General features: G+C 47.3%; 1 protein-coding gene across 10 annotated transcripts in view; it reads left to right on the top strand.

Moving 5' to 3' along the window:
* TDRD7 (tudor domain containing 7) overlaps positions 1 to 18,166 on the top strand; it is a 125,897-nt gene that overhangs the window by 84,513 nt on the left and 23,218 nt on the right. For 4 of the 10 annotated variants that reach the window (XM_043547168.1, XM_037902399.2, XM_043547166.1 and 1 more), the window contains exons 8-14: positions 2,735 to 2,921; positions 4,753 to 4,864; positions 13,619 to 13,821; positions 13,940 to 14,074; positions 16,501 to 16,584; positions 17,046 to 17,180; positions 17,930 to 18,040. In XM_043547168.1, coding sequence (XP_043403103.1) covers positions 2,735 to 2,921; positions 4,753 to 4,864; positions 13,619 to 13,821; positions 13,940 to 14,074; positions 16,501 to 16,584; positions 17,046 to 17,180; positions 17,930 to 18,040 — 967 coding nt within the window. Of the gene's footprint in view, positions 1 to 2,734; positions 2,922 to 4,752; positions 4,865 to 13,618; positions 13,822 to 13,939; positions 14,102 to 16,500; positions 16,585 to 17,045; positions 17,181 to 17,929; positions 18,041 to 18,166 lie in introns of all 10 variants that reach the window. The other 6 variants (XM_037902398.2, XM_043547167.1, XM_037902401.2 and 3 more) reach the window with 2 other exon arrangements.

Raw genomic sequence — 18,166 nt, 5'->3', positions numbered from 1 at the left:
CCCTAGATACTTAAGAACTGCATAGGGGAAACTGAGGCACCCGCACACTATTCAAAGGAAACATTAAGAACAGTCCCGCTTCGTCACAGAGAGATTATACCCTTGTCCTGGTATGACTGTTATTTAGGACAAGCAGAGCTCATCTTTGCTCCTGGTGATGCATGAGATCCGTTTTACGGGTATGAAGTAAGGTGAAAAAGCCCAGCTGAGTTTGAATTCTGAGGGAGAACACCACGTCTCTTGCTAGATATTGCAACAGTCTTGACCTAGACTATTGATCTCCTCCATTTCTATCCCCTTCAAAAGATGAAGCATAGAAGCTCGAATGCAGTGGTGGAAGTTGCCCTCTGAATTTAATCCATCTTGTCATGAAGGATTAATGGAATCTCACATTGGTGATCATGGGAGATAGAGGTTTCATTCTACTCCCCAGTGATATCTGGGAGGTAAATGAATGAAGTGGTTTCATGAGGTAGACATCCTGCTGAGTCCAAGCTGCCTGACCTTGGAAATGGTGTGAAATATTTCTCTTTGTGGGCAAGATAATTCACTTTTCAGAGCTAGATAGACTTGCTCCTTGATTTCAGGTCTTTGCCATGGGAAGAAGAAAGTGCTTTGGATAGTTTGCTCTCTAAGAGGGAGAAATTATGCAATTCTGCATCTGCCCCAATGGGATATTCACCATTCCATGATGTCGTCTGTCCTGCTGGAGGAGTATGAAGTCACTAGGGAAGCTACAATGCTGTCATTGGCTGCAATGCTATCAATGTGATCAGATTCCTCTTCTATTTGCTTGGACCGTGACTGTGTCTCTGCTGTTCCTTTGTTTAGCGTAGATTGGTGCTTGGATGATACCCTGCTGTCTGAGATTTAACCAGGGTAGAATAGAAGTTGAAGCAGTTGGATGGGGATTTTAAAATATTCAGCTTTGCACTGTTAGAAATAGTCCTAGTGAGCATGATTTTGTAGGTAGAATGCAAGTGAAGTGGTTAAAGTGCTTGATAAACTTCATCATGGGGCTATTGCCGCCAGAGGCAGGTTGGTATGCGCATATATTTACAGGTATAGAGCCTACAATGTAGGTACGTGTTTGTGATTTAACTCTTTCCAGCAGGATAGCTAGTTAGTAACTTTTGTTGTTTTCCCTTAGGAAAAAACTCGCTCATTGAAGCTAAAGCTTCCTGATTACTCGAGTTGATTCTCTTTATATGTAGACAGATGTGTTTAAATTCTATTAGTTCACTATTTTGGAAGGAACACAGGAGGGGCACACTGCTATCGTGGACGTTTAAAAAATTGAGCTGCATTTTCCGTTTTCAAATGAAGCGAATTTCATGTTTGAAATGAACTCGAGCTAAAAATGCAATAATTCCTGTTTTCATGGCTTGATATGTAATGGGCTCTCTTTACAAAGGTGAATTACATGGAATACAAAGCAAATACTTTGTAATATATAACATGTAGATGGACACCCTGGCATACAGTGGAGGGTTGTGATTCTGCCATCTAAGTAAATGTCATGTAAAGATCGCTTTCAAAGAATCAGGAAAAGGAAATGTCTCTCCTGGGTATAAACTTAATTTGATACTTCACCAGCTTTGAGAGAAGAAAATCATTTAATGCCCTGTTAATAGGATGTTTGACTATTGCCAGAAACTAGTTAAGCAAGGATGTCCTGCGTGATCATATGGCATAATTTTTAATAGTTATTTAAATGAAATTGGCACTCTTCCACCCTTGGTTTGGGTTTATAGAAAACTTTGTCTTTAGAGCTGGGCTGCTGTAGCAGTCTGTCTACTAGACTGCAGCACTGCATTTTGCCACTGACAAGTGAAAGGAAGCAGTGTGACAGCTGATGGCACAGGAACAGCTGGACTAGCACGTGAATAGTAATGAGTAAAGGATTAGAGTTAAACACAGTTAAAGAAAATAACTTCACTTTTTCCACAAGTCACAGCCAAGGGAAATGGATGGAGCGGGAATCAGGGAGATCAGAATCTGAGACGGTTGAAGAATGGATTGTTCTGGGAAAGAAATTGTCTAGGGATGCAGGAGGACAGCAGCCTAGTATCAGGGATCAAGTCTGGAGATCCAGGAGAGAGACTGCAGCAGATGATCTGCTGCCTAAAGCTTTAGGTTGATGTCGAAAGCGGCGCTAGTTTCCCTAAGCTTCAGGTGGGGAAACTTCCTTTGCACAAAGTTTAGCTCTAGTTATATCAGTGTGATTTCACCAATGTTTCCATGAATGTGGAGGGTCACAATCCCTTAAAGTTTCAAATATAACAAGTTCCAATTTCCTGGTTGCATCATATCTGACTTCAGACACCACTCAGCTTATAAAAGCAAACATGCCTTCACTACCAGAAGTGCTAGGGACTTTCACTGTAAAAGTTCAGGTTCTAACGAGTACAGTAAGGTCCCTTATGGTATTGGACTGAGCCACGAGAAATTTTCTTTTTGGACACTTACAATCGAGTCCAATTTGTGTCACAAACAGTTATATTGCGTCTCTCATTAGATCCTTACCTAGCTTCAGACAGTACTCCTAATGCTTTGCTTCTCTAAGAACTATAACTCTGTTTCTGTAGCCTCATTTTTTGAGAAGGAAAGTTCAAATTCTGATGTGACTAAATACCTACAGGTATGCTTTTCTGTTTCAGTTTTTGCATCTGCTCAAATTTTCTGTTGCTGTACTTACCCCTTTGGTGGATTTGTTTCCCGTGACATACTCTAGGTACGTGGGCAAAGACTATTCTGCTGCTCAAGAACTAATGGAAGATGAGATGAAAGAATATTATAGTCAGAATCCGACAGTATTGCTGATGCAGTCTGTAAGCATTGGACAACTTGTCGCTGTACATGCCGAGGAAGATGCCTGGTTGCGTGCTCAGATCATTTCAGTGGAAGACAATCGAATAAAGGCAAGCAACTCTTTCTTTTTGACACTTTTTGTGAAAAAGAATTAGTGTAAATAATAATAATACAGGTAATAGCTGTGCCTTTATCACAGAAGAATCACTCTGCAGTACTCAGCAACAAATTGCTTTTGCTCTTCATTACATGAAAAACAAAGTGTGGTTTTTAAAATAATTACAGCACTGCTGCTAAAGTAAATGGTCTGTTGCCTTTTTCCTTATTTTTATTTCAGGCTTTTCTGTGTTCGTTGGTATCTCTAATATACTAATGTATCCTGTGCATCAGTATGAAACGTGGAAGTAGTATCTCCATCTTCCAGATATAGACTGTAAATGCCAGTAGAGAACTAGAATGCTGATCTCCTGAGTCAAGTCCTAGTGCAGTTACCACAAGTCCATCCTTACTGTGTCTTTGCAGCTTGTTAACACGAGTTCTTAGGCTCACTTACGCTGAGTGGGTATTCCTGTTGTTGTACTCAGCATGCTGGTTATTAAAATACCTTGAACAAAATGATTAAACTTTTCACACTGCTGCAGTTTCTCTTCTTGTTCTGTGTTCTCTAGAGTCAGAGTTGTATTTTGGGGGGCTTTACTTTTAGAGCATTAGAACATGACTGAAGTGGAAGAGTTTTTAAGAAAAATTTCAAGTCCTTCGTGTCTAGTGTCACTATGTAGTTATACTAAGTAACCTTAAATTGTAGGTTTTTATTTTTTGCAGTCTCTGCTTCCCTAGTCAGTATGACAAACTTCCACTAAGATCTGCTAAACACACTTCTAATACAACTCCCTTTCACAAATTAGTCAAGTGGACACACGCAGTTTTAAGTATCTGTTCCAAAACTGTGAGTTCTCATTCAGCTGGGAAGTCATGAGGTGGGGGAATCTGTCCAGTATTCGAAGGCTCTAGCGTTAGCTGCAGAAAAACTGCCAGGACAATAGCAGCTAACGTCCCGCTGATTTCTCTCCAGATTTCAGCTAACTGCACTTGGTTGCACAGTAGGGGGGCCAGTGGTGCATGGCAAGAAGAGCCTGCTTTCTGAAGTATCTCTTCAACAAGAAATCTGGAAGTCTGGCTTTCTGGAGTGTCTGGCTTGCACATCAGATTTTCAGAAAGGCTTCTAAATCGCTCTCCCTGAGCCTGGTGATCTTCAAGACGTTAGCATGGTGCAGTGCATAGTTCAGAAAAACAAGAGACCATCTGTATAAGCTGATACAAAGCAGCACTGTAGCTTCTTCTGTTCCAACCACCATCAGCCATTTGCTCCCACTGACTAAACAATTTACTTATCGAGATGGTATGAAGTCTACAGTTTTCTGAAACCATGTAATTATCAGAACTGAGAATCAAAAAGGTTCCGTTCTCATTATAAAAACAAAAAGGAAATACCTAGAACTGCACTGAAATACTATTAAAGGGTCTGGCTTAAACCCACAAAAGCCAAAAAATTCAGAATTACCACTTTACTGCCATCTTCTGTACCATTCTGAGGCAATAGGTACTCGGAAGCGCTGTCATTTTGTACCCTTTGAAGTGTTGGTGTTCCAAGGAACAGCTAACGCTGAGCTTGCAGTGATTTCAGGAAAGAGAAGAAGGGTATGGAGCACTTTCTAAACTTTTTTTTTATTGACATTAAATTAGTTTGAAGAATTTTCATATAATGGTATTGCAAAGTATATACCGTGTTAATGAGAAACAGATTTGTATTAACAGCTGGCTGTATAAAAATGTGATCACTAAATAATAAGTCCACCAAGTGTGTGTATTCTGGATAAATCATTCAAATAGTACTAACATACTTGTAATATGAAAAATAAATGTTTCTCTTTCAATTATTAGGTGTGCTATGTTGATTATGGCTTCAGTGAGATTATTGAAAACAACAAAGTGTACAAACTAGGTAGATGCTTCTATTCGCTTCCATTCCAAGCTGCGAAATGTAGACTAGCAGGTAAGAGGAACTTTTTTGAGAGAATTATTAAATATCTAGTACCATAATTTTGCATGTAACTTACCAGAGGTTGGGGCAGGAAAAGAGCCCTTACCCCCCAAACCTTACTGCCTACTTCAGAGAAACCTGGGAAATGAAGGTAAGAAATAGGGAGGAATGGAGTTAAAATAAAAACATTAATTTGATCTGTTATTTTGGTTAGATTATTAAAGCTGGGTCTGTTTTCAAAAGGCTTTTGTTTTACCAGAAGAAAATAATGTATTTTCTTGATTCTCGAGGGATCTTGAATGTATATTTCATGGTAGAATCTTGATTTAAGACTAGGAAGAGATCAGCTGAAGTTTCTCTGGTTTTCTTAGTATTTATTCTATCTTTTAATGGAGAAAGCTAGTTACTCTCATCCTCCCTCCCTCTTTCCGTCATTCCTTTTATTACACTTGCTTGTTGCATCTTATTTATGTTGCTGGGCAGGTCTTCCAGACCCTCCAAGTTTGGAGCCCCATTATACAAGGCACTGTATGGACCAGAGGTGGGCCACGTCCCCTCTCCTGCTGTTCCCCCTCACCCGCGGCCATGCCGCCGGCGCAATGCTCTGGGCTGCCGGGCAGCACAGCTGCAGAGCCGCAGCCTGACCCGGTGCTCTGGGCAGCATGGCTGTCCCGCCACCAGTGCTCCAGGCAGCTCGGTAAGGGGGCAGGGAGCAGGGGGTTTGGATAAAGGGCAGGGGAGTTCGAGGTGGTGGTCAGGGGGCGGGGGAAGGGGTGATTGGATGGGGCAGGGGTCCCGGGGGCAGTCAGGAAGGAGATGGAGAGGGGGGGTTGGATGGAACAGGGGTCCTGGGGGAGGCAGTCAGGAATGAGAGGAGGGGTTGGTTGGGGCGGCAGCCAGTCTGGGGGTGGTCAGGGGACAGGGAGCAGGGGGTAGTGGATGGGGCAGGAGTCCTGGGCATAGGGACCGTCAGGGAACAGGGAGGGTGGGTCGGAGGGTTGGTCCTGCTTCGCTGTTTTCCGCTCTCCCTAGCGTCTACCTAATAGTTGATAGTTCTAGGTGTTTGAGTTATAGTGGGGTTGAGGGGGGGTCTTTCTTCTCCTTCCCGATTCTTCTCTTGAGTTCATGCCCGAGGCTCCGGGATTCAAGCCCTGCGGTTCCTGCTCTAAGCCCAGGCCAACGGGCGACCCCCATGACTCTTGCCCGAAGTGTCTGAGGGAGTCTCGAGCAGAGAAGTGCAGGATCTGCAAAGGGTTTTGTCCACGGACTGAGGAGGAGTGGAACTTCCGTTCAAAGCAGCTCCTCAGGGAGGCAGCTCGTAGCCCTCAGCCTCCTGGGGCGCGCCAGGATCCAGCGCCGAGCGCCTCGGTGCACAACGCCCCAGCGGCAGCAGCCGGAGCAGCACCGCGGTTGGACTCTGGTTGAGACCCGCGGCACCGGTGCTCCTTGGTACCGCAACCGACATTATCGGCCCGGCCCCGCTCCCATTCTCCTGGCCAGAAGCGGCACCGGAAAAGGGTGGCCCACCTCCACAGAGAGCAGCCTCCCTGGAACCACCCGGGGAGACGCGTCCCGCAGGGGAGCCTCTAGGGGCACAGCCTACGGCTTCGGCACCGTTGACTCCGGCCCTGAGGGGAGAGTCTGGTGCCCCTGGACTCCCCGACTTGCAGCGCGGTTGAGATCCAGTTTCCATTTCCCCTGGATACTTTTGCGGCTGCAAGGGATCTTATTGCCATGACGGCATCGGCATCCCCTCAGCCACATGCCAAGGCACCGGGGCTGTACGAACAGCACCGTTCCGGGGCAAGCCAGCCCTTCTCCACCCTTGGGTTGAGCTGCAGCACCGTTCCTGTTCTCGGCACGGTTCCCGCTCCTGCCGCCACTCACAGTCCCGGCGCCAGGCATACTTGCAGCACCGCTTGGACTCCCATCGCCAGTCCCGATTGCGGCACCGCTCTATCTGCCAGTTGTCATCAAGGAGTAGATCCGGACCCGACGCCGCTCTTAACGCTGGTCGTCATTTCGGCCCAGATCCAGGCACCATTCCAGGTCTCGGTACTGGTCCAGGCCCCAGCACCGCTCCCCAGCATTGCGGCACCATTCCTCATTGACGTGACCCAGCGCAGAGCCACTCGGCACCACCGTGGCCCTCACGTTCTGCTTCTCGTTCTTCGGGATCGGAGGCGGGGTCGTGTTTCTTGGACCTTCGCCATTTGGACCACAACCGCCTGGAGTCAGGGGCTGGGCCTTGGCAGGCGCAGGAGCAGGGTCCCACTCAAGGGCTCGCTCAGTGGCCGTTCTCGATGCCCTGGGCGTACCACCAGGCCCAGGGTGCTCCATCTGGGGCTTCTCTCCGAGCCACGAGTGCCAGAGGCTACCGCCAGTCTGCCCTCCCCGGAGGGCATGGAGACTGTGGCAGCTTCTCTCCCCGCTACAGGACCTCCTCCAATGCAGATTCCTGGTCCAGGCCCTGAGGTCGCTGGCACAGGACAGCTGGCCCCGGCTCCGCAAGATTCCCTAAATGACCCTCTTTCCCCCGTGGCCGCCTCATCCTCACCTGACAAGGCAGTGACAGGCACTGCAGTCTCAGGTCCCCCTCCAGTAGACCTCCGTGCCAATCAGGACCTCCTGCACAGGGTGGCGCGGAATATGAACCTGCAGGCGGAGGAGGTGGTAGAGGTGGAGGACCCCGCGGTGGATATTCTGCCTGCGGAAGCTCCATCAAGGGTGGCCTTACCCCTTATGTGGACCATCCAAAGCACCGCCAGGACAATCTGGCAGACACCTACGTCCATCCCCCCCCCGACTTCTGAGGGAGTGGAGTGGAAATACTTTGTCCCCTCGAAGGGGTATGATTATCTCTTCACCCACCCACAGCCCTGTTCGCTCGTGGTGGCATCAGTGAACGAAAAAGAATGGCTTGGGCAGTAGGCCCCAGCACCCAAATCAAAGGATGCCAAGGGCCTTGATTTGTTTGGGCACAAAGTTTATTCCTCGGGGGGACTTCAGCTCAGAATCACTAATCAGCAGGCGCTCCTGATCCGTTACAATTTTAACTCCTGGAACTCCATGCTGAGGTTTAAGGAGTTAGTACCTCCTGAGTCCAGAGAGGAGTTTGGGGCTTTGGCGGAAGAGGGCAAAACAGTGGCACAGACCTCTTTGCAGGCCTCGCTGGACGCTGTGGACTCCGCCACACGTACTTTGTCCTCAGGGATCACAGTGATCCCCATCTCCTGGCTGCACGCCTCCGGCCTGCCACCGGAACTTCAGCAAACACTGCAGGACCTCCCCTTCGATGGAGCAGGCCTGTTCTCAGAAAAGACCAATTCAAGGCTACAAAACCTTAAGGACTCAAAGGCGATAATGAAGTCCCTGGGCATGCACACACTGGCTACCCAGCGGAAACCCTTCAAACCCCAGCAGCCACAACAACGCTCCTATCCTCCTCCTCAGCCGAAGCAGGCTTTCTATAGGAGGCAGGGGCGTAATGGTAGGAGGAAGCCCTCCAACCCCCAGTCTGGGCAAGGCCAGGGCCCGTCCGAGCCTTCGTCAGGCTCAAAACAGGCCTTTTGAAGGGCCGCCCTAGGACGGTGTACCTGACCTCGTTCAGGATCCTACCCCACCTTTCTTGAATAGTTTATCCCATTTCCACCATGCTTGGTCTCACATAACCACGGACCACTGGGTCCTCTGCATGGTGGAAGCGGGATACTCTCTCTAATTTCCTCCCCCCGCCCCCTTCCTCCCACCCTTCTTCCCCGTCCCTCTTCAGGGACCCTTCTCATGAGCAATTTCTTATTCAGGAATTTCAGATGCTCCTCGCCAAGGGGACAATTGAGGAGGTTCTGAGGGAGCTAAGGGGCAGGGGTTTTACTCCCGATACTTCCTTATCCCCAAGGCAAAGGGTGGGCTTTGGCCCATTCTGGACCTGCGCGGTCTCAACAATTACATGGTAAAGTTGAAGTTCCACATGGTCTCGTTGGGTACCATTATACCTTCCCTGGAGACTGGTATGCTGCCCTCGACATGAAGGACGCATATTTCCACATAGGGATTCATCCGGCACACAGAAGCTTCCTCCGCTTTGCAGTCAACTGCAAACACTATCCGTTCACGGCCCTTCCCTTCGGTCTTCCACAGCCCCTCGAGTGTTCACCAAATGTATGGCGGTCGTGGCGGCCTTCCTTCGTGACGGTGGGTGCAGATTTACCCTTACCTCGATGACTGGCTTATCCGGGAACGCACCAAAGAACAGGTGCAGTCCCACCTCTGCTTGGTCACGGACACGTTTCGTCGGTTAGGCTTCCTTCTCAACGTGGCAAAGTCGACACTAGAACCGACCCAGAGAATAGAATTTATCGGGGCGGTTCTTGGCTCCGTGCAGGCACAAGCCCTCCTGCCGGACGCTAGTTTCCAGGCTATAGTGGGCCTCGTCCAGAGCCTTCAAAGCTTCCCAAACTCGTCGGCAAGAAGTTGCCTGAGTCTTCTTGGCCACATGGCCTCCTGCGCATACGTGACCAGGCACACCAGAATTTGACTCCACCCATTAGAAGTCTGGCTAGCATCAGTCTATCGCCCAGGTCGAGACAGCCTGAACTTGGTGGTCACCATCCCAGAGCGGGTCTTGGCCTCCCTCCGCTGGTGGCTAAATCCCCAGGTAGCATACAAAGGAGTCCCTTTTCACAGCCTGCAGCCCTTCTTGTCTCTGGTCACAAATGTGTCAGCCCTGGGATGGGGCGCCCACCTCAGGGACACAGGACCTATGGCCCCCGTCCATGCTCTCCCTTCATATCAACATCCGGGAGCTGATGGTGGTGCGCCTTGCCTGTCAAGCCTTCCAGGAGCAGCTGCAGGGTCGCTGTGTGGCAGTCCTCACAGATAGCACCACGGCCATGTTCTACATCAACAAACAAGGGGGCCCCACTCCACCCCCTTTGTCAGGAGGCCGTTCGACTGTGGGAATTCTGCATTGCCCTCTCCATTCACCTGGTGGCGTCCTTTCTACCTGGGGTCCAGAACACGCTGGCGGACCACCCGAGCAGGTCCTTCCGCTCCCATGGGTGGTCACTGTTGACCAGATGTCATCCACCCCATCTTCTGAAGGTGGGGGTTTCCCCAGGTCGACCCATTGGCCTCCCGCAGTAATTGGAAATGCCTGGTGTTCTGCTCCCTCTAAGGCCGCTCCCTGGGCTCTCTCACAGATGCCTTCTTGCTCCCGTGGATGGGTTGACTATTTTACGCCTTTCCCCTGGTGCACAGGGTCCTGCTCAGAGTGCGCGGGGACAGGGCGCGAGTGATTCTGGTGGCTCCGGCGTGGCCCAACAGCACTGGTTCACTGTGCTATTGGAGCTCTCTGTGGATGGTCCAGTCCCATTGCCTCTTCTTCCCAACCTGATGACTCAGGGTCACGGTCGCCTCTGCCATCCCGACCTACGATCTCTCCGCCTCACGGCATGGATGCTGCGTGGCTAAACCCTTCAGAATGTCTCTGTTCGGAGTCTGTACAGCAAGTACTGATGGGCAGCAGGAAGCCCACCACTCGGGCCACATACATGGCTCAGTGGAAGCAGTTTTCATGCTGGTGCACTCAGCGCAACACCCCCCTCTCCAGGCGTCCATGCCTCTCATTTTAGAGCATCTCCTGGACCTAAAACAGCAGGGCCTGGCGGCATCCTCTGTCAGAGTTCACCTGGCGGCCATCTCGGCTTTTCACCAAGGTGCGAATGGCCGTTCTGTCTTTGCCAATCCCATGGTTGGCAGGTTCCTCAAGGGCCTGGACCGTCTCTACCCACAGGTTCGACAGCCAGTCCCCCCATGGGACCCTAACCTGGTCTTCTCCAGACTCATGGGGCCCCCGTTCGAGCCACTGGCCACCTGTTTCCTCCTCTACCTCTCCTGGAAAACGGCTTTCCTTGTTGCTATCACATCGGTGCGGCATGTCTCCGAGCTCAGAGCCCTTACCTCAGAACCACCCTACACGGTCTTTCATAAAGATAAGGTGCAGCTTCGGCCTCATCAGTCCTTCCTTCCCAAGGTGGTATCGGCCTTCCATGTCAGCCAGGACATTTTTCTACCAGATTTTTATGCAAAATGGCACGACAGTCACCAGCAACAGCGGCTGCATTCCCTCAATGTCCTTAGGGCCCTTGCCTTCTACATTGAGCAGATGAAGCCATTCAGGAAGACGACCCAGCTCTTCGTTGCGGTGGCAGACTGGATGAAGAGCCTCCCGGTCTCCTCTCAGCGGGTCTCTTCATGGATCATGTCCTGCATCCGCACTTGCTATGATCTGGCCGGTGTACCGACCCCGCCCCTCACTGCTCTCTCCACAATAGCCCAGGCCTCATCGGCAGCTTCTCTGCCCCAGGTGCTGATCCAGGACATCGGCAGTTTTCTGAAGGCAAGATTCAGCATAGGCCACACTGAAAGTTCCTTTTGAACGTGATCTTGGATTTCCATATGAATCAGTCTATCTACCCGCCATTGTCCTTCCCAAAGGTGCATATGCACTAGAACAAACAAAGACTCCACCTCTTCGACATTCATTGATGGTTAGCTTTGTAGCTCGATAGGAGAAAGCCCTTTCAAGTTTCTGTCTCAATCTTTGTTTCTTGCAGAGTGTGACAGGGTCAACCAATCACAGCTCATCGACTTTTGAAATGGATAATGCATTATAGTGCTGCTGGTAATGCCTCCTGATAAGCTCGTAACACACTCGACTAGAGCACATTCAACGTCAGCAGCTTTGTGGTTCATGTCCCAGTTATGGGCAATTGCAGGGCAGCAACACGGTCTTCTGTTCATACGTTCACCAGACCGTATGCACAGTCTGCTGCATCAGGGGAGGACACACATGTAGGAAAAGCAGTCCTTCAGTCCGTCTTCCAATGAGATTCCAGGCCCCACTGCCTGGGGTAACAGCTTGGGAGACACAGCAGTGTAATGGACACATGGAAGTCCTCGAAGAAAGAATGTTACTTTACCTTCTCGTAACTGTTCTTTGAGATGTGTTGGATATGTCCATTCATGACCTACCCTCCTCTTCCAACACATCAGTCTTCCATTGACTTCTTGTGCAAAGGAACTAGGGGAGGGTTCTGCACTCCAGAGCATGTGCAGTTTGTATGGGGGTGTGGCCACCCTTCTACATATCGCTAGGGAGAACTCTCGCGCACCAGTACACTGCAGGCATATGTGCCTGCAGTGTATCTAGAGCAGCGTTGGAGAAGGTAAATAACCATTTTTTCTGTTGCATGAAAAGTTTGGAGGTTTTGACACTTGTTCTTGTTCCAGTGTGTTGGAAAAAGCCCAAGACTCCTTGAATTTAAGGGATGGGGGATAGGGGGGCAAAGAGAGGCTGGGAGTGGCCTCTATCCCCCAAAATGGCCAATAGCATGGTTTAGGCAGACTAGGGACTGGAACCTGGGTTTTCCACATCCATATGAGTGCCGTAACCATTGGGCTATATGCTGTTCTGGGATAGGGGATCTTTTTCTTTTGTCCACAAATTCCACCCTGGACCCGAGAAACCTTTCTAATTAACATTCTGTTGAAACAACACGTATCTGAAACATTTTAGTTTCAACAACAACAAAAAAAATCTTTTGTTGGAAATATTCCTGATCAGCTCTACTAGGTGACGGTCTGCATCTTTAGTCACTTATTTACGTCTGTAAATGCGACCTGAAGTGACTTGCCCATATGCTCAGGGTTCAGCTGATCGCCATATTTGGGGTCGGGAAGGAATTTTCCTCCAGGGCAGATTGGAAGAGGCCCTGGAGGTTTTTGCCTTCCTCTGTAGCATGGGGAACAGGCCACTTGCTGGAGGATTCTCTGCTCCTTGAAGTCTTTAAACCATGATTTGAGGACTTCAATAGCTCAGACATAGGTGAGAGGTTTTTCGCAGGAGTGGGTGGGTGAGATTCTGTGGCCTGCGTTGTGCAGGAGGTCAGACTAGACGATCATAATAGTCCCTTCTGACCTTAGTATCTATGAATCTATGACCTAGGTCATGCATGCCTGTGGCAGACCTCGGAATTTAATCAGGTATGAATCCCAGTCCGGTTGCCTTCACCACAAGATCACCTCGTGCCTCTCACCAGATCTTAAATTACATTGTAAACTCTTCACAGCAGCGACCTGTGGTGTGGCAGTGGCTCTGCCTATGCTTCATTTCTGCTCTCCCACTGCTCCACCCGGCCTGCAACGCCTTCCAGGTTGAGGGGACTTAGCCTTCCATCGAGGTCACGTAAGAGTTCCACCTCTTCCAGGATACCCAAAGGCCCAAGTAAATGCACAGAATGTAAACTCTTCCCTTCCTTAGGGATGCTGTGATAGACAGCAGCCCGCCCTGGTTCCTGGCCTTAGCCAGTCTTGTCTCCCGCAGTGAGAGCTCCAGGTCTGTTTTCCCTTTTTATAGAGCAATTAAAACTTAGAACCTACTGTAACTTGCATTCATGATCTTTCTGTAGGAAAATGGCCATGAGTGACCATGGAGAATATTTGTACTGTGCCATATTGCTTTCCTTTACAAATCCCCTTTATTAGTCTTGAAAGTGTATGATACAGAAACATTTAGGGGGGAAAAATTATACTAAAGAAGAATGTTGCAGAAAACTAGGGGGAGGTCTGTTTACGAATACAGTCCACCTCCTGTTGTGTTCCGATTCTTGGAGCTGAGCTCCCAGTCGCTGGCAGAGATACTATACTTCCCTGTGGGAAGTTTCAAGGAAAATGTGTGGAAATGCTGAACTGCTTGTTTCACAGGGCTGGAAGTCTTCTGTGATGATCCTGTTCTAGTGAAAGTTGTTGAGTCACAAACCTGTGGCAAGATATTTGCTGTGGAAATACTGGAAAAGAGTGATATTCCGCTTGTTGTTCTGTATGACACCTCAGGAGAGGATGATATAAATATCAACGTCACCTGTCTGAAGGCCTTATGTGACAAATCGCTTGAACTACACCTTCAGGTACTGTTTTATTTATGAGGTAATATTTGTTCATTTAAAATTCTGAAGTGTTCCATCATGGGGAAGGAGCACAATACCAGAAACTTGTTAAACGTCTTCCTTCAATATTTTGTTGCAGGCAGATGCTTTATATACAAATGTTAGAGTCACCAACGTTTGCTCTGACGGAACCCTATATTGCCAGGTGCCATCGAAGGGCCTAGCCAAACTCTGCGAGATCTTGCAAAAGTTGGAAGACTACTTCCATTACAAGGTGTGTAAGGAGAAGGGAGATGCTGAGGTAATTTTTTTTTTACTGTCTTACACTCCCTGCATCTCAGCTTAACTCTTTACAGAGGCTCCGAGCAGGAATTCTGTCTTTCAGGACGTTTCAGAAAGCATTAGTATTAAACAGGGCGGTTATCTAAAACCCTGAATGTAGCTGTTAGTAACTGTTCCCAGCCAGCTTCAGAATACCATACAATTTCTTAGTAAAACCTTTATTAAACACAAAAACTATTGTAAATAGTTTTTGGAATACTTAGGAATAATTTCTTAAACAAAAGCTAGTAAACTGGATGTAGTAAATTTCCTGTTCTTTCTCATACAGACTTCCCCACTTTGTTGCTATTCTATATTTCAATGCAAGGTTTCAACATGACGTTTACACTTCTGTACGTTGGTGCACACAAACACGCTAATGTTTTTTCAGGTGATTTTTTTTTAGTCTTTATAGAGTGACCATGATTTATATAGGGTGTCGTCTGCACTCTTCTGAGCTTGAAAATGGAAAAACCTGAGTTGCAGCCCAACTCTTTGGAGCCTTGTCAGCAAACTAAAGTCTGGGGACCCTACCAGCTAGCAGCGTTCCAACCCTCAAGTTAATAGTTGACTGGCTCACTTGTTGGTGAGACAGAAATCTGTAGTCTGAATCCATACAGCTTTTGGGATCAGCATATCCACTATCCATTCCCTGGATCTCTAAGACTCTCATTCTGTAGAGCACGAGCTTTTCCCCATGAGCCAAGTCAGGTAAGCGTATACAAACCATCACCTCACTGAGCTCTGCCCCGTTCTCTCTTTAACTGGGGCAAGATTGCAGTTTAACTCAATTAGCTAATAGCTAAATGTACGTTCCATCGTCTCTGTAGCCACTAGGTGTGACACATTCTCCCTTCCCAGATCCTCTCTCTAGGTCTGTAAAACACACTACCGTGGAGTCAAACATTATTTAATAGACTGCTTCCTTAATAAGGAAAGCTGGACTAGCACTCACCTGTGTCCTAAGTGGGACAGGGATAGGAACCCAGCCCTTGCAGCAGACATTAAGTCCACAGGGCTATCTTTAATTCCTGTATTTATACTCTTTCCCCTCAGAATCTGGCTACATTCTCAGATGATAAATAGCATGGGACCTTCAAGCCTGCTTGCCCTAAATGAAAACCTCTCCTACAACTTCTTAAAAAAAGTTACTGAGCATGTGTAGCAACTACCACACCTTATTTCTGAATGTTCCTGGCCCTCTCTTTGTGAGTCCCTCTGCCCTTCAGTTTGCAGATGTGCAGGCAGAGACTTCAAACGGAAACCTGTGATTCCTTTCTTTGTGCCAAAAAGTCAACTACACTATAAAGCATGTGGGTTGCATCTGTTTTCAAATCTCATTTCCATCTCAGCCCATTACAGGAGAGCTTTCATCATCATCATCCCTTTTGGCTCCAGGATATTGGAGATGCTTGACATTCTAATACACAGCTTGATGAATGTTTCAGTTTTAGTCTCCTTGCTAAAGCTTTTGCAAGCCATCTCTTGTAGTAGTCTCTGCTCTTGGTCTGTCACTTTTATGCTTCTCTGGATAAGAATGGTTTACAACCAACCCAATAGGTTTCCTCCTCATATAAACAATCAAGATGCTCTCCCCCACCCCCCAAGAGATCCCCTTGTGCCTCTCATTCTTGCCTGACTTTTCTGATGGGCAAGGCTTTTGTAGAGGTGAGGTGCAAGCCCACCGTGGCCCTTGCAAGACCCACATGCCACATCAAAGTAAAAAGCAGTGCAGTTAAGCAGACCAGTTTTTAAACCTTTTCCAGCTTTGCCTATCAAGGTTTAGGACAGCTCTGGTGCTCATTCTCTCCTTGGAAATATAACCTTGAATATTTTTTTTAAAATCCCTTAGGACAGATCCAAAGTGATAAACAGAAACTATTTAAGTATCAGAGGGGTGTCCGTGTTAGTGTGTATCTACAAAAACAATGAGGAGTCCGGTGGCACCTTAAAGACTAACCGATTTATTTGGGCATAAGCTTTCGTGGGTAAAAAAACCCACTTCTTCAGATGCATGGAGTGAAAATTTACAGACACAGGTATAAATATATATTGGCACATGAAGAGAAGGGAGTTACCTTACAAGTGGAGAACCAATGTTGAAGGCCAATTCAGTCAGGGTGGATGTGGTCCACTCCCAATAATTGAGGAGGAGGTGTCAGTACCCAGAAAGGGAAAATTGCTTTTGTAGTGAGCCAGCCACTCCCAGTCCCTATTGAAGCCCAAATTGATGGTGTTATGTTTGCAAATGAATTGTAGCTCAGCAGTTTCTCTTTGAAGTCTGCTTCAGGAATACTCAAGAACAGATTTAAAAGTAGCCATTCTTCAAAAAAAATTTCAAAACCAGCTTTATTATTTACCCTTGTTTCTTTATCGCAGCAGGCACCTGAATGTTTCGTCTCATTACCTTTCTGTGGCAAAATCTGCGTGTTCCATTGTAAAGGAAAATGGGCTCGTGTGGAGGTAAGAAACAGGTTGGTTGGTTGGTTGGTTTTTTTCACCACTGAACTAACTTCCCTGTGTCAACTGAAAATTGCTGCTCTTCTTCGATTTCCCACATAGCATCTGCTATTTTTGCAGGTCTGGGGGTTGGCTAAAATCTGGATCATTGAATTCTTTGACACTGATTTTGGCATGTGTATCATTTTACATTGGCTACTTACTCAAATAGTAAACACACATAAGACATCTTTTACTTGAGCTGATGGAATGGGAAATAGATCCCTGTAGGTCTATCTTACAGTTTTTGTGTTGTCATTTAACATATTTCATTTCAACAAGCATAGCATCATAACATGGAAAATAAAATGCACTGGCAACATATTTTCTTCCGTTTCCTTAAACTGTGTATTTGCTTTTTAAAGGTACTGTGTTGCTCTCTTGCTAGTATCAAGTTATCCTTACCACTCGCATTCTCATTTCAGATAACGAGCGTTCACAGTAGTCGTGCACTAGATGTGCAGTTCATGGATACTGGAACAGTTGCCTCTGTAAAAGTATCGGAGCTTCGAGATATTCCGTCACAGTTCCTGAGGGAAATAATCACCCTACCGCCCCAGGTACAAACATCATTTTTAAGTAAAGCTGATGGCCTCTATACCTCTCTTGGCCATGTCTTAGTCTTGATCATTTTCGATGTGTGCTCTGCAGTGATTTGTGGTCTTAAAACATTTTAAGATCGCCTGTTCTGCACTACGGTTCCTTTTCGTTTGCGCCAGCAATGTCCACAGGAGGCCGTCAGCAGTTCACACCCCTGTAGTCCAAAGTCCATGTTAACGTCGTCCTCTTTCAAACTGGGCTACGTTAACGTGAACTTATGGACCTTTTAATTTGCTCCAGCAGCATCCACTCAGGGCAGTTAACACAACACTTTGGTGCCCTCTGCAGGTCTACACACTCCCCCCCCCTCCCCCCCACCTACCTTGTGGACCACACTTGAGCACAGTGTAGATGGAGCCTTAGAAGTAATGTTAGGTTGTGCACTCTAACTCTTTATAGTGCACAGTTTTAAATAAATACGGATTACGTTCTTGTGTGCGAACAGTAGAAGGCTGTGGTGGTAGTCTTACTGTATGGGTAAAGGGACTCCATTCTGCAGACCACCGCATTCTTAGTGGTTGAAGTAACTTACAGCATAATAGGCTCCTTCTTTCACTCTTTTAATATCATATATCTTTTAATCCATCTGAGTTAAAGCTTGTAATAAACTACCTAGTTTCTGTGCAGGTAAACTTCATTAGTATAACATAATCTGTTGAAGAGTGCCATGTAATTAAATTGTACCATTAACGTACTCCATGTCTTTTAGGCTATGAAGTGCTGTTTAGCAGATCTTCCCCGTAACATTGGAATGTGGACTCCAGATGCTGTATTGTGGCTGAGAGATACAGTATTAAATTGTCCTGATTGCAGCATTAAGGTAAATGTAAATATCTCAAACATTTGAAATTCAATAAAATATGGAATAGCGGGTTGAAATGTGAATGAAGAGTTATAATAAAATGTCATCATGAAGTTACAGGAACTTGGTACCTTCACCCTCCAC

The sequence above is a fragment of the Chelonia mydas genome, chromosome 5 (assembly GCF_015237465.2).
Source record: "Chelonia mydas isolate rCheMyd1 chromosome 5, rCheMyd1.pri.v2, whole genome shotgun sequence".
In the NCBI taxonomy this organism is placed as follows: Eukaryota; Metazoa; Chordata; order Testudines; family Cheloniidae; genus Chelonia; species Chelonia mydas.
Note: the sequence above shows the minus strand (reverse complement) of the source record. Positions and strands in the feature narration are given on the sequence as shown.